We start from the raw sequence: 20,992 nt of genomic DNA on the forward strand, positions 1-20,992 counted from the left end.
TGAGTTCGCTGCATACATAAATGACTGCTGAGCCTGTGATGTGCAGCTGACTGTGCCTGTCTGCTTTTTTAAATGTGTTTCTGCCCCCTAGTGGCCTTACCACGACTAAATCATGCTTTACTGCAAAGAACAGACTATGTGTCTAATCAATGGCATCAAAAACATTTCTCAATCTTTAAGGTATATTTCATTACATAAAACTATTTTTGGGAGAGAATATGTCCATCTGTGAACCCCAAGGCTTGTCATAATTGAAGAGGCATAATGTACATTAAGAACAGTTTTGGTGGAGAGCGGGATCGCAAATATGAACATCTTAGTGGAGGTCATTACCATGTCCATTAGTGTTAAGTCACTCCAGAAATGTATACTTCTCCAGTCAAGCTCCATATAGTTCCTCTAGGAGACACAAGGCTTCCTGTCTCGCCTAGCTGAACTGAAGCTGGCTCTTTTACCCGCTGCCTGGCTCTTTCAGCCGCACGTCATGGACACTACGGAAAGTTTTCTGGTGTCTAAATGGACCTGCAGAGTGGGAGTGTTTAGTTTCAAAAGACATGATGGAAGTAGGGCAATCCTTTTACTTAATTTGAATTAAATAATAATTGCCACCTTAAAACCACATGATCAGGAATATCATTACTCAGACGCACTAGTATATGAGTATTAGATAAGATAATATGAATCATGTCATGAAAGTAGTGTCTATTATACCCATTGAGAGCTTTTCTAGTGGTGCAAACTAATATCTCACCAAAGGTCTGCCAGAAAAAAAGGAAAAAAAAGATTTGTACGTGCGCAGAGTGGTGAGCAAGGCAGAGTGTTAAAAACAAGAGAGGAAGACTATAATTAAACTCTGATAGATATCTGTGAGAAGGTTAACTTGTGATGAAAGGAGATGACTCAAGACAATGACTAAAGCAGAACAATTTATTTACGCTTGGTAAGGAGAATAGATCAAAGCAATGCATGTGCAAGCATGCATTGCTTAAAGATACAAAATTGACCACTTGCTCAAATATGAAGGCCGCCTTCATGTTGTTTTTTTACATGGTTCTCTGTATAGTATATCATTCTTTTCCAGGAAGGGAGACTCCCATTCAGAAACTCAGTGTGTGTCTCTATGAGCATGGGGTCTGTGAATGAGTGGCTATGGCGAGCACCACACCTTATCAGTATCTTTCCAAAAAACAGACAATAAACTTTTGTGTCAGGCTACTTATGAATAAACTATAATAACTAAGGCTAAATAAGAAATGGGGATTCATATTTAAGGGAAATTCATTCAAAATAACCATTTTGCTTTTGTTTGTTGGAAAAAGAGATGGCAATTAGCTTATGAGCAGCAAAGCTGGCCTGCCTTCCTGACCTCACTCCTGAAATAATGATGAGTTTGTGTCAGAGGTCGAATGTACTTCCATTGCAGCACTAATTACAGAATTGCAGGCGGTTACGGTACGACAAAACAGCAGATCCTGGGAGGACTCACTTTGTTAGATGAGCTACTATTCTGATGTTAAACACATATTAATGGTTAAATACAATGCAAAGAAAAGAGAGAAATCACACTAATATTGTTTAATACATCCACTAGATAAAATAGGAAAACAAAACGATGTTGATACTTCACTTTAGTGTTATTGAAGCAACCAGTGTTAATGGTTACTGTAGGAGGCTCTTTTTGAGGTTTAAGTTATAAAACAGGTATGTTCTTTGAAATATTAAGCCTTCTAAATGCGTGCTCGCAAACCTGCACCCAAGTCCGTCATGGGCAAGTGATTGAGCATGACACAACAGGGAGGCAACTACGGTCGAGTAAACATGCTTGCATGGGGGTGACACACAACACTGCCTGTAGACGACTGCAAAACTCAAGACACCCCAGACTTGGTAACAGCAGCCAGCTACTGTATACCTGCGTTCTGGTCAATGGTCTAAGTCAAAAACAACAGCAGCCATGCCTGTGTACGAAGGCTATCCATGTCCACAACAATGACAACACAACAGCCGCTCAGCCTGCTGCGTGACCTCATCCTTGGAAAAGCAAAAGTTCGTAAATTAAGATGTTTGGTTTGCTGTCATTGTGTTGATGACACAGACAAATTGAGCATAGGTATGTAATTGTATCTCCTATCTGTAACAATAAGCATTGTGCCTTGATGGTGCATTCATTCCATACTTATTGTTAGTGCATCTATAAGTAATCTTTTCAGATATATGACTTATGAACAAAAGCTTGGCATACTGACAAGTTTAATAAATAGAGATAGATAAGTCATACATATAATACGTATGTCTATGAAAACTATTTATCTCCAACACAACTATATTAAATGAACCAAGAACAATAGCCTTGTCTTTAATACACTTTGAAGCATTAGAAGTGGAATTGTGGGAATGGAATTGTAATTTTCGATTTATCTTAAGAAATGGCTGAATCTTCTCAACCCATAAAAGAATATTTAAAATCCTACATTGAATTTAGAAACCAGAAATCAGGAAGAGTAAACTCATGATTAAGGGAAAACAGGAAAGACAGTCTGAGTGAGATTTTAAGGGGCCAGGTAACTCCTTAAGGAGCCCTCTGTCCTTCCCATGTAGTTGGGCAAATATGCCACCGACCTAGATGATTAAAATAAAACCTCAGCCCCAGTACCTTTGCAAGAGAGCAGTCTGACCAGAGGACAGAGCAAGACTGCAATGACATTAACAATGAGACGGATGAGCCTGATCTTCTGACTGCCTGATGACAGCATCATGTATTAAAAAAACAGCCGAGGAACAAAATGGTAATATTTGAGGCCAACTCAACAAAAACACCTGTTCAGTAGAAGTATCTACTAAGAAAGCTGCTGGTTCTCGGACCCCACCTCTGATGAGGTCTCTGCTGCATCCGAGTCCCTGTCCAGCTCTGCCCCTCTCTTACCTGTATTTCATGCCTGTCTGATAGGACACACACTCCTCCAGGGCCAGGCCATTCATCTTCAGGAAGTCTTCCATGTTCTTTATCTGAGCGGCGACTCTCTGTTCCCGGACTCTTTGCAGCTCAACCGGGTCAGGGGGCTTGGCGGGGGGCTGATTCAGCCCCTGGTCCGAGTGGTAGCGGTTGATCCCGCTCCGGATGCTGTCGCTGTATGTCATGGCCAGCATCTTGCCACTGTTGCTGCTGCTGCTCTTTCGAAGCCCGCTTGGCACTGCCGGTTTGGGGATCTGCAGGTTTTCAGGAGGACAGTAACTGGACTTGCTCCGGCCCGGAATCCCCCCAGAGGCACCCGCATACCCTCCTGCAAACATGCCCCCCCCCCCACCTCCTTCAACTTGTGATGCTGAGGCAATCCGTGCACTTAAGATTAAAGTAGATGGAGTGAGGAGTCCGCAGAGGACAGCCACCTCCTTAAATAGCACCTGCTCCTAAAAAAAACAGCTTTCCTGCTTGGGACGGCATGCATCCTGTAATCAGAGTCGCACAACAGAGCCCCGCTCCACCCTCCCCTCACAGGTACACAATGGCAGGGTAACACTGATAGGGAGCATTCAGGTGACTTGCTGGTGATTAAAGAGCAGGACTTAAGAGGACACATGCTATCTGCAAAGAAGAGGCATTCAAACATGCACCAAGCACGAGGGGACAACCTGGTCTCACTTCTGATTCTGACTGGAGTTAGAGGAAGAGCCAAGGGCCAGAGAGTGGTAGTCCACAATTCAATTTGAGTGCCTCCCACAAAAGGCACACAAGCTTATCTGCACCGGAAGAAAGAGATTGGCTCAAGCTTTAAAACAATCCCAAAACAACGGCATGATATGCACTTTGATGTCATCGATCTTTAATCTACAGTTGGGCTTCATTTCAGGTTCAGGAGTTCAGGGAGCCTAAAGGGACTGCGTTTTCCATTTCAAAAAGTATTCCTTTTGACCATTTATTAGTTATTCTTCTGTTAAAAAACTAATGTACTTTTGCTCAGGTTATTTGATACCTTTAAGATTCTAATGTACAGAGTGCTGTGTTGGATTTAATCAACAGAGGGCAGCACTGAGACAGGTTCACCATCAATACAAGAAGGTACTTACTGTAATGCTGAATGCAATACTGAGCACTTGCAACATAGCTGCTTTCTCAGTGAAGGCAATGTACTGTATAACGCTGAGACTGCAATTGTATATTAATACATTATTAATATTATAATACTTTAAACTCCAGATGATTTGTAATTTAGCACCCATATACTCTTAATACGACGTCTATTAAAATATAGATTGTAGACACAATTGTATTAATGTATAAAGAATTGTAGTAGGAGCTTGAAAACATTTTACCAGCAACAAAAACACTTTTCAAACAAATGCTTAGTCCAAATTCCAGGAACATCTCTTTCTTAGATATATTAAGCATCCTATAGTCATGATTTAGTGATTATAATGTAGCCAAATTATTCGGTAAATATTAACAAAAGACAAGGATTTTCAACATGCCAATTCAAATAAACATCACATTTGAAATGGAATATATTTTATAATCTCTGCCATCAACGATACTTGTTGATCAGTTTGGTTCACTGTAAATACAGAGTAACTACCTTTTATAATAACCGGAGAATGAGGATGCTATATTTTACTTATATTTTATATTTTATCAACTCTTAGCTTGATTAATTGTTTAAAAGTCAACAAATCTTAATCATCACTTTCTTTGCCTCTGTACAAAACAGTACACTCTTACCACAAGACTAACATAAAGCTATGTCTTTAGGTGATAATTAACCAATAATAAATCTAACACATCTACTACAGAATACAGACTGCAGAGACCCTCCATAAACATCAGTTTGGAATTCCAACATGGAAGAAAAAAAGATTGTCAAACCTTTGACACCAACACGACATGACTTCGATCTCTCCAACAAATTCTCAATTTATTTCCCGAACAGCTGGTTTCCTCGCTCAGAGACAGAAGACCCAAATAAAGGAGGAGACTTCAAGCTAGGCAGCATGCATCCACACACACTCCACATCACTCTGCCAACCCCTTACACACAAAACTCACGCAAACGCTCTTCTTGTGTGGTCATGAAAGCCAATCTCTCCTCAAACTCACCCGATTTCTTGCGGGTCGGCTCATGAGCGAGGTTGCGGGTGGCAGACTGCTCTTATAAACACACACTGCAGACAGAGATGGAGCGGGTCCACCCAAACTGGGAGTGTCTTACTAGGAAACGTCTAAAGCAATTAGTGATTCAGAGAGTGCATCCCTTTCCCTCCCCTGACCACTTGGACCATACTCTAGTGCCACAACCAACACCTCTCCTCCTCCCCTCCCTGTGAGATCTCGTGGAAGAAATCCATTTATGTCGTTTAGTGGCCCGTCTTGTTTCTGCCAACCGCAGCAAATAATATCAGCCTTGAATTATTCACCAGAGCTTTTGCACTAAAAGCCTCTGATTGTTGTTCCACAGGAAAGAATACTAAGAGCTGGACAATAATGAGGGCCTGCCGCACTGAGTGTTGTGCGCACATGAAACACACACACATATACTACTACATACACACAGACAACAAGAAAAAATAAACACCGATAATGTTCAAGTTCTCTCTAAACAAGTAATCATGAGATGGCCACCGGTTAAGTGTGCCTTGCTGCATCTCCACATCACAGTATTGTGTTCAGGTCAAGGTCAGAATCTGAGGTTTTCTTGTAATAATGACTCAACGGAGACATTTCAGGCACCAAGCTTTCTACTGGCCTCATTAGTTACACAGATAAATGCATTCCAATGTACTGAGATGAACGTCATCTCTGACAATTGACACTAATGGACACTGCTGTTTATCTGTATAATTTATATAAGTGTATACAATTATAGTACAATAATAGCCACTGACTTCAGACACATTTGTCAGTAATAAGTACTCCATATCAATATCTCAACAAATACACTAAAAGCACATCATCTGCCTTCAGCTGCATACTTTTGGTGCTGTGTAATCACCGTAGACTGTACATATAAAAAGGTACTTAGGTACAACATAGAATGCCATTTAAATCCTGTTTCACTTTCACAATGACAAAATAAACTAGTATGGCATATATCTTTCTTTGATACCTACGAATGCCTTATTTGTTTTTACAGAAAACTATATTTATTGCTTTTTTAGACTTTTCAAGACTCTACCGTCTGGTGAGCTATTTTGATATATGACGAGTGATGCTACTGAGAAAACAATATTTAAACTTCCTAAATGTTGGTTATTCTCCATTTAGTAAAAACCATGTTTTTCTTGAAATCAATTTATCAGTTCTACAAGTGAAAATGTGGTTTTCATAGTTGAGACTTTACCACCCTTAAAATGTTTTTTAAAACCAAAATCAGCTAGCTCAAAATGTTGAATTACGAGCCGTAACATCTCTAAATTACACATAATCCTATGACACTTGGGATGCGTTAAAGTATGTTTTTTTCTTATTGTTTTTCAGTACATTGTGTACTTTTCCCTAATCCATACACATGGGACATGGAGAGGTTAGAAGTCAACTACCTTCACCATTGTAAAGCACTCAGTCCACTGAAAACTATCAAATGGTTTTACGATAGCCAGAGCCGGAAATATTTTACTAAAACCATTCTTAATACAGAATAATAAAAACAAACCCAAACGGGCTCTTAATAGATCACGTATAACAGTGCAGATCTACATCTCATGCTTGATAATTCAGAAAAACAGATGAAAATAAATATTAATTATCACTAAGATGAGGTGGGGTAGAAGATTGTAGACTTTGACTAGGCTACTTTCAGACTTCCTTTGCATCCTGGTGAGTAGCACCAAGTGTAGTAGCCATTATACAAATTGTGTGATACATTGTTGAGATGACTGAAAAGGATAAAAAGGTTCTGTTCCCAGCATCAGCCTGTCAGGTTTATGAGATGGGTGGAGAAAGGGGTCTTAATCGATCCCCCTCATACACAGTAGGCCAGGGGAGCAGCTAGTGGGACGGTTTGCACTCTAAAAGGACAGAAATTTGCAAGGCGCCAAGAGAAAAATCCGATAGTGAGCTCATTACAGGCACATCCACACAGTCAGGGGTTTTTATAACTGGATCAGCAGTGTAAGGCCTGATATCAGAGCATAAAACATGATCCTACTTTAAGCAGCAGAAAGACTGACCATCTAAAAGCCACACTACAGGAGGAGTGAGTATAGCAGCCGTACTCGTCTCATCTCGCACACTGACGGATCCGGTTCAACTCCCTTGAGGTCCAAAAGGTTTATAGTTTCATATAGAAATGATTATTAAAGGAAATTACTATCTGCCTAATCATGCCGAGGTAGAAGAAAAAGTGTCTAGAAATCAGTTCTGTAAGGAGTTTCTTGGTCACAAGTTTCAGTTTGACAGGAACACGAGGTGTCTCAAGTTTCATTGCAACAAAAGAATTGTGAAAAAAAACAAGACATAACACAAAAATTAGCCGGTTATTGTTGATTCAGAGGTTTTTGCGAGCAACCTTGCAACACAATCCATCATCAACCCTATCAGGTTTAAGCTGGATAATGCATTGCCAGCTAAATAGAAGATGATGAGTGTTATCTATGCTGCAGAGGGTTATTGATGGATGTATAGTTTTAAATGACAGAACCACAGTGTCCACAGCAAGGTTATTATAGTGAAATAAAACAGAAAGCACAAAGTGTTATAAATACATACACATACAGTAAGGAAGAAAAAAACACTTGTCACACACACACACACAAAACCAAAAAAGCGAAAGCCTTCTCTTGAAAACCCCCGCTTTGCAACAACAAACAGTGATGGCAGATACAGAGACAGACAGGTACCTGTAGAACTGCAGCTGTCGTTTGGGGCTCCCATAACGAGCGCTGAAGACATTAGGGGAAAGGAGGAAAAAGGAAAGCTTTGATTAATATAAGCAGGAAAAGAAAGAAGTTAGTAGTTGGGAAAATTGGATACAGACAGGAAGGTGTTGACTGCCAAAGACGCTAAAAAATGTGAGAGAGTAAAGCAAGGAAACAGAAAATTCTGCATTAGAAATCACAGACACATTGATATAAATATAGTAATCACAAAACCTGCAGGAAATGTCTGAGCAAATGCCCATAAATCATAATCACTGCATAGTGCTAATAAAAATGGTTATGATACTACTACTTGAAAAGGCCTGTTATTGGTGCATTGAAGACAAAAGTGGTGCAGGAATGAGTCCTATAACCCAGAAGTTAGTTTCGCTCATCTCAAAAAGATTGTTTTAACGTGTTGTTTGATTGATCTCTTCTTAAAGGTCTAATGTTTACACAAACTTAAGAAATTGTCAAGATTTGACATAAAACACGTCGGTAAATACCCTAATGTTTAATGTATTTTTGTCTAAGGAAGCTCTTGCGATTTAAGCTTCTTGGTCGGCTTACAAAAATATGTCATCACTGCACCACTCTATTTATACATCCACCTGGATACATCACACTCTAATCAAATGAGAATAATGTACAATAGATAAGCAATCATTTTGTAATGTACATTAGATGATTGTGTCTTTTCAAGTTTAGCTTGGCTCTAAGTTACAGACAAGAGCAAGCCAGCAGTCCATTCAGTCTCTACATTTAATTTGTGCCAAAAACACAAGTTCTTATCTTTGAGTTCCTTCAGTACAAGAGGTTTCTTTTCAAACACACTGACCATGTCCTTGTTCTTGAAAGAAAGCTATTGTGTTTTGACAAGCAATCATCATTGATAACCCATTCCTGTTGTCTTTCATATGGAGTGCTTACCTCAAAATATTTTTGTAGAGACATGTGCATTATAACATTTAGGTTTTAATGAAAGAAACACACACAAATACAAAATCCCAAATGTTGAACCAACCATCAAAACAGAAAAAATGCTATATATCCGACGTAATACTTACAACAAATATTATTTAATAATCACTATCAGTATTTGACAGGATTTCTATGCTCTTTGTGTTAGCCAGGCTGTATGGGGCGGCTCTACAACAAATACAAGTCGGTCATCACAAAGCCAGCTACACTTAACACCTTTTGATGTTTGTTACCTTTAAAAAGAGCTAAGAAAACTTTAAAACCAGGTAAAAGTAGTTGGTGTAAGCTAGTAAAGGGAAAATACTTTCTCTTTATGTCTCACATCACATCAAGTCAGATGTTATGCCAAGATGTTTTCTTGTTACGAGACCAATAGCTGTCAAATGACTTCAGTAAAGTATCACCAAACCGATAGATGTCCCTGCAGCCCATCTGGCTGGAGTGGAGGTAATGTGAAACACTGCCATAAAGCTGCTTAAGAAGAAGAGTGGAACAGATGCTTTTTGAGATGATGGGTCATTGGCACCACATGCTGGTGAAACCTTAGAGTGCAGGATAGTCTCTACATAAGGCATGGACGTGCTGTTTCTGCAGGTTAAATATAACGCTATTGAGACAAATGATAATTAAATATGCTGCAATATGTCTGCAGATGCCCTGTGTGGTTTGTCCTACGTTTTCATTTCGAGGACCTGTTTCAGACTTACTTTTAGCAGTTAGTGACTGCAAGCACTTTTGTTGTCCTTAATGTATATACACAAAAAGATGGTTTCTGTCTTTATTAGGGTAATGTTGATGTTAGGGGAATATAGGTAAACCTCCACAAATTAACATGTTCAAAAAAGAATCACAATTTCCTAAATATGGATCCAAACAATTGTGCCTGTGTATGAGTTATTTACAAAGATAGTTTGTGTAATTATTGGTGGTTGCAAAATAATTATTACTTTGCGGGCCTTATAGAAATGCAATATAAATATCTATGATCACTGTGAGGATGTAGTTGATGGAGACAAGACACTGAACACACCTACATTTTCAGTTTGCACAGTATGGAGAATGCTTACTACCGTTTGCATTTACCAAGCAAGCACCTTGGGAAGGTGTATTGTAAAGTAACAGATTTAATTATGAAATGAACTACTTTAAAACAATAATTGGTGACATTTTTAATGAAATGGTTCATTCAAATAGTTTGTTAATTGATACATCCTTAGTAACTGGCCAATGGACATACATGCAATTTTATAAAACATGTTGTGTCTTTGTAAATAAAACCCGCCCATTTACTCACCTGTAGATCATGCCCGGGGAGCCAGTCTGTCGGAGGGAGAGGCGAGCGGGGGAGTCTGTGGTAGATTCAGGATACATGGAGGCAGGAGGGAGGGGGCGTGGCCAGCCTGCCGGGGGTGGTGTTCTTTCACCGGGACCACAGGGGACACTTTATCACCAATCAGGGCCTCTGGACAGGAGAGAGAGACACTGATGTCAGTCTATGATGGAAGTTTTATTTACCAAACAGGATCAAATCTGTGTCCATAAAGCTTATATTTGGCCCACCCAAGTACTGTATTATTCATCTTACTATTATCCATTTATTTGGTTATCAACAAAAATACCAAAATAATCCATATATTACTAATATTTCATACTATGCAACTGTCCACAGACGACTCTGTGTAGCCGTGTTTCAGCTGTGGATAGCAATGCTCAGAAGAACAAACACTCCCATCTAACCCGTTCTCATTGTTTCTCAGAGAAAATGTTCACATATTCATGCCATGCTGTTCAGTAGCTCAGCTTAGAACTGGGTTTACAAATCAATTGTTTGGGATATCAATGAAGAACTTGTGGACCTTTTGATGAAGGTGGAAATTCAGAACATCAGGTTTTACGAGTCAGAAAATAGCTGTAGTGCTAGGAAAATATAGCTCCCACCTACATCAGTGGCAAGCATTGTACTCAAATGCATCATCATTTCCGCCCATTCATTATTTTTAGTTAGAGATTATAGCAATAACAGTGCAGAGAGCATAGAAGACAAGAAAAAATTAAGGCCACAACAAATTATGTCAGGAGACTCATCACATTACGGATCACAATTTCTACCTGGTCATGTTCGACCATGAACACTAAAAGACTGCCAATAAAGACATTGAACATATTAAACGTTCAACACATCCTAGATGGGTGAGGAGCATGAGAGGGTCATTAAAGAAAACAAGGAGAAAGTGCTCGACATTGACCCTGCCTGGAATCACATAACTGGTCTACTGTCTAAAGCAAAATGGATCTCAGGCATCCTTCACATAGATGGAAACCTGAGTGTAGTCCAGGATGTACATTTCTGCAAAGACCACAGAGTCCATTAGCTAACCTCAAAAAGAACTAGATTCAGATGTTCTTCAACAAGTGCTGCAGAGTTGTAGATTACCAAAATGCAATCCAATAAATGTGCCTCTTGAGACCATGTTACTTTTATTTGGTTGTTTGTTTCATGGAATTTAGAAAATAACCTTTAATATAAAATAAACATTAGATGTATAGTCTAAAAGAGAGGGGTAAGTGAAGGTATTTGACATTGTGTCATATCTTTCAAAGGATTGCTTAATGCCTCCACCACTAGATGGCATCATGTCCTCACACTGCCGACACAAGCACAATGAATACATCATTCCTGTAGTTTCCCACAGCTATGAGTTACAGTTTTTAAGATATACACTCACTGTAAAGGCTTTAGTACACCAGTCTGGAATACTCAGAATAACTAACCAGACAGAGAGAAGGATTATCACAACACAGAAAAACCCTCACAGATTATGAAGATCTTGATCATAATTCATCAACCTGGTTAATCATGCGTTTGTGCACGATTTCAGACCGTAGCTGATCCACCGCTAAGAGCGACTTGAATCTATGAATAATTCAAAGTGTTTGCCCGTGGTGCAGGCCACTGCTGTAGAGAGGACTATAGCAACAGAGCTGGGCATCAATGAGGGTAAGATAGGTGGTCAGATACCATTAACACACATCTGAGCTGCCTTATCAGGACATTTGAATTCAATAATGGTGCAGGAGAGGTAGGGGAGTGGCACTGCTGAGGTTTTAGCCCGGTTTAGTTGTAGCGGATCAAATCAAATGAGGAGAGTGGCGGAGAGAGTGGAGTCGATGTCACCCTGACAGAGCTGTGAGCGGAGCAGCCCATGCTACCCTATTTCGCCAGTGGCTGCACTCTCGTGAGTCATGCTCGTAACGACATCGTAATGATAACATGAAGGTGACTTTCTCCTCACATCAATTTCCCCGGCTGAGAGGTGTCCCATGTTCCCAAGGACCTATTCAACGTTCACTGCCCGTTGGTTTCAATCATAACACAATGGGACACCAGTCAGACTGAGACCAGGTGATGATGATGGCCTGACCCCAATAAAAGGAGAGGTGGTAAATCTGCCACACAGAGCGGCAAAGTCCTCCTGGATTATCCGTCTTTGATGCGGATCAGAGAACACAGTGGGTTGAGTGGGGGGGGGCTCTGAAAGCATACTTTCTTGTAGGTGGGAGATAAGGAGAAACACATATTACAATATTATTAATCATATACCCTTGTATTGATATTGTGAGAATATTGTAGGGTTAACAATACAAATATTAACACAATTAGATTGATGATGGAAAATAATCTTTAATGTGGATATAGGTTTTAAAGAAATATGCAAGAATGTATAGATATTTTACATGACTGACATTATATAGATCTAACCAGTCATAAAGTCAGTGTGCCTAGTTTTGCTTTTGTTGCCGTTCTAAGCCAAGCTACATAATATTGCATTAGCTACAGTTAAACAAGAAGGAAATAGTCAAATGCAAAGATATCTGGTTTGTCCTTGAATGAAGGTCATTCTTAATTAACTGTGCACTGATTTCCAGAATAACTCGAGATGAGTAATAGAGAAAGGAAGAGCACTACGACCATCTATTAAGTTAATTGCACGAACGCACGCAAGAAAGCACACACACCAGCTACACTTACAATATCAAAAGCAAACCATGCAGGGCAATTACAGATGCAATCAAGGTTTACACAACAGGGATATGAAACTGATCTGAATATAAGACACCCATTATTTTAACAAGCTAGACACAATAAGAACAAACAATTAATGCATACTTGTGGTGCAGCTAAAGTTGTATTTGAGTCCATTTGTACTGCAGTTTTGAGTTATTATAAATACAAAATAATCACCCAAACTACATCAAACTACATCATATATATATATATATAATATCTGTATGTATATTTTCTATTTTGTATTTTGACATGTATATTTTATATTTTATTTTATATTTTATTTTATTTTATTTTATTTCTATTCTTGTATATTTTGTTTTATTGTAAAATGCCTTTTATGCTGCTGTAACAAAAACAATTTCCCAATTTGGGATCAATAAAGTACGATCTATCTATCTATCTATAACAGGGGAACAACAGTCATTTGTCAACATCAAGACTTTTACATAATTACAAGCCCCATTACATAACAAAACAAAAGTCCTATATTTGAGTTCTTTTGAAGTGAACAGTTGAGTCAATCCTGGCCCGTTCAATTAGTGCATGTTTGCATAAATTAGGATAAACAACCACAAGGGGTCTCTAAGCTCGATTGCCTACTTTAGCCCTCTCTGCAGTTTAATGACTTACGTTATGAGCTGTTTTAGCCTATTTGGATTCTACAAAACATGTTGTGTTTACACCTGATCACTACATTGAAGAGCAATGCAGCAGTCCCTCACAGAGACACCTGCAGTGAGCTGCAGTCAGAGAGGATGCTGCTGCTGCTGACTGCAGCACTGCGGTACACTTCAGGCTCGTCCCGGCTCCAGTTAGAGGGTTCAGATTTACTGCACTAACGGTCCAACGTGCACTTTGCAGATTAAAACTGCAGCGAGAGAGAAAGAGGGACACGAAGCAGAAAGAAAAGTGAAGAGAAAAAGGAATTGATGTTTGTTTGTTTGTTTGTTGATACTGCTATTCAACATTAAGAAAGTGTTACTACAATTGCCATTCAACATTTATTCTTGATGGAAAAGTACAATGTTCAATCCCAAATTGTCTCTCTGTCAGGTAATGTCATACAGAGGAATCGATCAGTGTCCTAGCATCTGATGAGCCATCCAAATGGACTTCCTGTATTTGATCTTCTTACCGGTGCCCTGTAGCACGTAGCAACACGCCCACACCAAAGCAGCCGCTTACATTTTTAAAGCCGTGTTATTGTTGATCTGAACACAACCTCGAGCATCAACAGTTACATGCTCTTTAAAGTGTACTTGCATTATTTCCAAATGGTTTTACTGCCGTGTTTATTTACTGCAGTTTATTGGCAAATAATCACAAACCTATTGGAAAATATTAGCCAATATCACATTTCCTGTTTATGATATATTTAAAACTGTATTGTATATTATGGTTTTAGGGATTCTTATTACATACAGCTTGAGGTGGAAGTCAAAGAATAAGCACTGGATGGATTGGGGGATGGTGCCATATCGTACCTGACAAGCTGAAGCCATGAAAGACATGCAGCTTCATATCCCTTGTTAAGCTTGTCTCATGCACCTCAATTTCTTCCAAACAAAATGCTAAATTGAGTCACAAAAGGCTTCAAGCTATCCATCCACAAATCCACCTACCCCCAGCCTGAGTGAATTCCCTCTTGAGACAGGGCTTACGTGAGCAAGGAAAGCAGGCAGGCAGTGCTGGCTTGGAAAGCACAGCACGGTGTTGTGAAGTATGTTGGCAGCTGCAGAAAACACACAGATCTGAGCAGATGGCTGCGGAAGAGGGAGACAGGCTCACAGACGAAAACTGCCAGGGATATCCTACATGGGAGATCAGTCAGGCAGAGAGAAGCTAACCCAGCCTCCCTCCGTCCGGCTACAAAGAGGATTCAGACGGGATCTCCTTTTTCTTCTTCAGTGACATTTATCAAAAGATGAAAGTCACAACCATGTAAGGATCCATGTCGGCGCATCATCCCTGCTCTCATCATCAGACAGTTTGTGGTTCCATAAATGGTCTCCTCTCTGTTAAGCTGTGGAGGGCCCTTGATTAGAGAAATAGTGTAGGTCACTGGCTGCCAACAGAGAAAAAAGCTAGCAGCAATTTGCATAAACAGCCTATTTATACAGCAAACTTCTGATACAAATCCTCCGCCCCCCCAGTTAAGAGAAGTTAAAAGCGCAACTGAGAGCTCTGCTGTCAGGAATCATTTAATTCTAGGACAGCTGCAGCTGTTTCACACACAGAGATTTATCACATATTATGGTCAAACTTTAAGCCATGCCCATCATCCGCTACTGTGGCCTACGTAGATTAGAGTTCAGCTGCAAAGGTCTTATGTAGACAGGGCTCTGTACATTGAAGTTATAATCCTCAAGACTTTAATTACATCAAACCCTTTTCTAATGTTATTTGTGGCATATGTGTACTTTCAGCAATTACCACTCAGGGCTCAGGTGTAAGGCTGTGTATTGTGAAATGTCTGGTAATAGGATATGTCATGATACCAGGGTTAGGAGTCATGATTTTGCATTTAATTCTAGGGCTGCCATAGCATAAAGAAAAAACTAAATATGATAAAATCTGAATAATTAAGTGTTTATGTGATCAGAAAAAAACCAGATAAATTCACCAAAATCCCCGTAACATAAAATACCAGAGAGCTTTGTTATGTGCAATCTGAGCAGAGTCATTCTCAAATGAGGGAGCTACGCCTAACAGTTTTTCTGGCTTAAAAAACATAAACACAACCAGTTCCTTTGACATTCCTAAAACAGGCCATTATACAGTACGATATGTAGGGTCCCAGGTTGCCTGCATCTCTGCAAGGAGGCGTGTGGCGCAGTGGATAGAGCGTTGGTGTTCGGATCATGGGAGCACAGGTTCAAACCCCACTGCAGTCAGCATGTCGTTGTGTCCCTGGGCAAGACACTTCACCCCAGATTGCTCCTGTGGGGATTGTCCACAGTATTGAGTATATAAGTCGCTTTGGATAAAAGCTTCTAACAAGTGACATGACATGTAATGTAATGTAATGTAATCTCTGACAGCATGAAGATAAATCAGCACTGTATTATGTCATTGCCCAACTTTGTTCCTTAACTAACAGTCAAACCCTAACATTAAAAGAACGTTCTACAGAAGCTCCTAAAGAAACATTACAAACTCAAGTCACGGACACCTTTTGGAAATATGAATAAAATATTACAACCAATTTGGCAAGCGACTGTCCAGCCACACGTGGGCCTTTGAGGCCGAGGTGAAGCCTTTGCTAGCACTGCAGAGAGAGACGATGCTGCAGTGAACCAGGAGCACACTGCAGCAGAAATATGAAACCATCTTTTTCTTGTCCTGAATCCATCACAGCTCTCCCTCTACACACCAAAGACAAAAAGGGCAGGAAACAAAGTGGGACTGCAGGGTTTCTGTCTCCTGCTGTCTTCACACCCCTTAAGGTTGGATCATTGATCAAACTGACCATCTTCCATTTGCTCACAACTCCTTCTTTAGATAGGTACAGTAGTGCTTTCATACCACTCACTCCCCACTGTCTATAAAGCAACTCTACGCTCAAATGAACTAAGTGTGCCTGTTAAAATAATAACCTTTCAATAAAGGATGAGCAATACTTTAATTTGTTTTTGGCCTGATGGTTTCACTACACTGTCTTCTCTATGCTTTGTAGATTTCTTTAACCAAGCATAGCTTTCCCTGTTTTTCAATCCATTTTCAAGTACTATCAGTTCTATCAGCACTGCACAGGGGATTTGAATGTGTTAACACACCTAAATCCAGACTTATCAGGAAGGATCAAGAAAAAAGGCAGCAAATCAGTGAAAGCACATTAAAAGTTTCTGGTATACACATTTTTCTATATGCGGGACTATGCAGCTCTTTAATGGCTAAAACCGACAGAACTGTGTAAAAATGAGTACAATCGTCTAAAAATTATTAAAATAAAATACCTCAGTGTATAACAGAAGCATGCGATGCTGCATAGCGAACTATTTACATTCCACATTCAAATAAATCAGTCAAACATTGATCTGGTAGTTAAAACAATCCAATACATTTTTCAGTAACAGTTAATAAAGAAAAAGCTTCCAAACCCTGCATTATCATATGGCGTGTGACCACACCCATAGCAGGTTTAAAACAAATTAAAAAACACTACAATGCGCCTTGACTTGTTGCTGGGTTGATGCAATACAAATCATTAACACTGACATTATAGTAAGTGGTGGTATTTAATCTGCTAGATTTATTCTACACATAGCTAAGGATTCCTTGGAGTCTAGTTGGAGGAGAGATATTGCAGCACATAAGAGTCATTCAATACTGATCTTTTGCTGCTAGCTCTCTATTTATACAATTACACAGATCATTTTAATAGATTGTTCAATAATTCACAAGGTGTTTTATGCATCTCCCAAATGTCTTCATATATACTAGCCCTTGATACCTCTGGTATTCTATTTTCCAGCCATCCAGGATTCAATCTTCTCCCGTCACTCGAACGGAAGCTGTTTCAAACGGACGGGGAAAACAGAGTATGGTCCAGAGTTTCTAATGAAATCTGGCACAGATGCAGTAAGCGGCCGGCGGCTCTTTGGACAGACTCTGAGTGGCCCCAGGAGAAACAGCCTGCGGTGAGTAACAACCAACACACACCTTGTGAGGAGTAGGAGAGGAAAGGGGGGAATATGAATATGAAGAGGAAACTGCAACTGAGGGGGGGGGGGGGTGCTGAATAGGCACTAGAGAGCGGGCTAGTGTCCGGGGAGGCACCGTGCTGCAGAACAGCAGTGCTACAGTATGCATCACTCCTCCCACTGGGGTCTCTCTCAGACCTTTTCCCCCTCCCCTCATGTCTTATGGTAATGCATGGTACTTGACTGCACTGTTTTGTATTTCGAAGTAATGATCATACAGAGTAGCAAGCTATTGTTGGGAGAAGTTAATACATGTGTGCAATGTGCAATTTCAGCAATATCTATTTTGTATTATTTATCACTGTGTATTGTCATGCAACCTTACAGTATGTCTAGATGCACTAATGAAAGACCAGCTTAGCTTGCAGAGTTTTGTTCAGTGTGTAAACTGTGTTAGACCACTCTAAATATTAAATATTAAATATGGTTCTTTCTGAAGTCAAAAAGAAGCACAATGGTTGCTTGTGTTGCTTGTGTTGCCATGGGACACTACAAGAACCAGTAGAGACAATGCTTTCCTCAACAGATATTTTTTAAATAATGTTAACCTTTGATCTCACATGTTACCAAAGGAACTGACATTGAGTTAAGAAACAGGTGTCATTTGTTTGTCTTGCTGTAACTCGGCCAGTACATGAGTGTTGCAAAGATCAGCCCTGTGACCTTTAAGTAATGGGATGGTCTGAGTACAGCCTCCTGCTGCCACTTCTCTGGAACAGGACATGCTTTTCCTTTTCCTGTGTGTCATTCTAACCGGTGCAAGGTCACTGAAGAACGGAGAAAATGTAAAAGGGAGGGGATGATTCCATGCTAGGCTACTACTTTATGCTTACTTTGCTTTCCAAACTGCTGAAAATGTGCTCTCTCACACATCTGTGCTTTGGTGTTAGTATGGTTGAGAATTGCACAGGAAGGAAACCACCGCCTCCTCTTAACAACTGTTCAGCTACAGTTCAGCTACAGTGCAGAGCATTAACACCATCAGGCTTTAGGTTCTTTTTTAGTCAAAATGGGGGTTTAACCTGAGCTTTATTGCATGTAACCCCCCAACTCTTCCGACCTGTATTCTTTCTTTCCGTCTCTCCCTACCTTAAAGGAGAGGTGTCATGGCCATTTCCACTGATCATAATTCCATTGTTGAGGTCTACTAAAATAGATTTATACTGTGCATTTTTCCAAACTCACATTGGTTTCTCATACAGCATCTCTGTAAACTACGTGTATTCACTGAATTTCACTCTCTGCCTTTAACGGCTCGTTGGAGCTCCAATAGCTCCAGCCCCCACCCTCCCTGTGAGCACAGTGTGCTCTGATTGGTCGGGACGTTGTGAATCGCGCTGAGCTCCGTGGAGGTGTTGTTTCCTTGTTTAGGATACATAGCGAAACACAGCCAAACTCATCCTGAGCACACACAAAGTCACAGCCGAAGTAAAAACAATAAGTGTGGCTTGATATTGAGTAAGAAAAAGGTTGATAAACGCTGTGAGAATGGGTCTGCAGAGAGAATTTCGCCGCAATCCCAACTGTCTGTTATCAGCCTGCAGCCAGGGAGGAGAAATCAGCAGAGCTGCCTGTGTGTGAGGAAGTCTGTGGATTGGTCAATTTGGACCAATCAGCAGGGGGCTTAACGTAACGGCTCCGCCGACGTAACGTAACGGCTCTGCCGACGTAACGTAACGGCTCCACGGATTGGTCCATTTAGTTCCGGGTACGGCATGACATCATGCCGTACCCGGAAGAATCAAATGGACAATGACGTATCTCCAACGAGGCGTTTTGGGGAGGTATTTTCTGTGTTAGAGTTTTACTTGCTACAGGGTGTACTTTGAGGGTTTTGACTCTGCACACCGTTTACATGCATAAAAACCTTCATAACACACAAGGGGACGGGTAAAAACCGGAAAAGCATGACATGGGCCATTTAAGTTATTTAATAAAAGCTAAGAAAATTGGTCATGGCAATAATGTGTTTGATGCAAATAATGGCAAGCTCCCTTATCAATAACTCAAGTAAAATCGGCAATATGTGGAATTAAACAAAAATATGATTTTTTTTGTTAATATTTGAATCTGGCATCAATATAGATACTCAAAAATGAAATTCTAATCCAAAAATCCCTAACCTCCTTTGTCCACTGTACTACAGCGTCACTGAGGCATTGTGTCAAACTGTAATATTACACATAGTATAACCACCCACTCACCCAGTCCTCACTCACACAGTCCATGCTACTTTGCCCACTCAACCTGACAATGTTGATGAGGATGAACAACGCACTCAAAGTCAAAGACAAAGTCATAATTAAAAGCAAGGTTTCTTGTAAATTAATCATACTTGTGTGCAGGTAAATTAAGAGCCACCGAAGAACACTAGGAATTATGTCTGTCATGCAGGAAACTATATTCCATTTACTTATTGCAAATGAAATACCAGCACAACATAGTACACAACACTCTTTTTATTTAGAATAATAGGTTATATTTGATATAGGGCTGTCCCGAATACAATTTTTCGGGCTCCGGATATTCGGTAGTAATCAGCAGCGAATATTCACGCACTTCAACACGTGTATTTCGGTTTATTCAAGGCATTCATGTTGTTATTCTGCAGTATTGTTGTTTTATTGTTATTTGTTAATAAAAAAACATTTTCCGCTTCTCTGGTGCGCACCAGATGACAGATTTTTACATTGTTTCATTTTTCAGAAGGTTCGGTTTGCAAACAGGCAAAATTCAAACGGACTATAAACTTTAAAGACAAGTCATGTGCACGGAAATGCTGTTCAACAATTGGTCAGACATTAAGGGGGGTTGCAAATGTTTTGGTGCGGACTGCGTTCACACCAGCGATGAACTTCTCCAGAGTTCACTTGCAAGCAGTCCTAGACCACCTCTTTTAAGCAGACCAGAGTCCGGTTGTTTAGTTCACTTCAGAGGTCTCGGACTGCGTTCGCACCAACCCAAACGAACCGCATCAAGCGGGTAAACGCAACAGGGTTCGATTCAACCGGACTCTACAAGGCTGGTGTGAATGAGACCTAAGTCTATAACATTTAAAAAAAAAAAACGAATATCCGAATAACGAAATTGAAAACCGAATAGTAGGCCAACGACCGAATATTCGGGTACAGCCCTAATTTTATATTACTTCAGATTGAAAATGTTTTCATCATGAGATCATCATCAAATTAGCACATGCTACATGAAGATATGAAGGTTTAGGTGCTGTCGTCAGAATGCTTTTTGAAAACGTTTTACATTTTAATTTCCTTACTTTAGAGCTCTCTGATAAAGGTACCAAGAATGACAAAGTTGCCCGCTGCCTCACCCCTTCTGTATTATGCCCCCAAAACAAATACTCATAAAGATAAAAACATCTTCGAGACACCATCAC

General features: G+C 40.0%; 1 protein-coding gene across 3 annotated transcripts in view; it reads right to left on the bottom strand.

The window, feature by feature from the left end:
• The window catches only part of kcnab2a (potassium voltage-gated channel, shaker-related subfamily, beta member 2 a), a 79,698-nt gene that overhangs the window by 38,701 nt on the left and 20,005 nt on the right, over positions 1 to 20,992 (bottom strand). For 2 of the 3 annotated variants that reach the window (XM_034138881.1, XM_034138882.1), the window contains exons 2-3: positions 10,121 to 10,288; positions 7,828 to 7,869 (exon numbers count right to left, since the gene is read on the bottom strand). In XM_034138881.1, coding sequence (XP_033994772.1) covers positions 7,828 to 7,869; positions 10,121 to 10,197 — 119 coding nt within the window. In that variant the 5' untranslated portion in view covers positions 10,198 to 10,288. The remainder of the gene's footprint in view (positions 1 to 7,827; positions 7,870 to 10,120; positions 10,289 to 20,992) is intronic. The other variant, XM_034138883.1, reaches the window with a different exon arrangement.

Source organism: Trematomus bernacchii, unplaced genomic scaffold (genome assembly GCF_902827165.1).
Source record: "Trematomus bernacchii unplaced genomic scaffold, fTreBer1.1, whole genome shotgun sequence".
In the NCBI taxonomy this organism is placed as follows: Eukaryota; Metazoa; Chordata; class Actinopteri; order Perciformes; family Nototheniidae; genus Trematomus; species Trematomus bernacchii.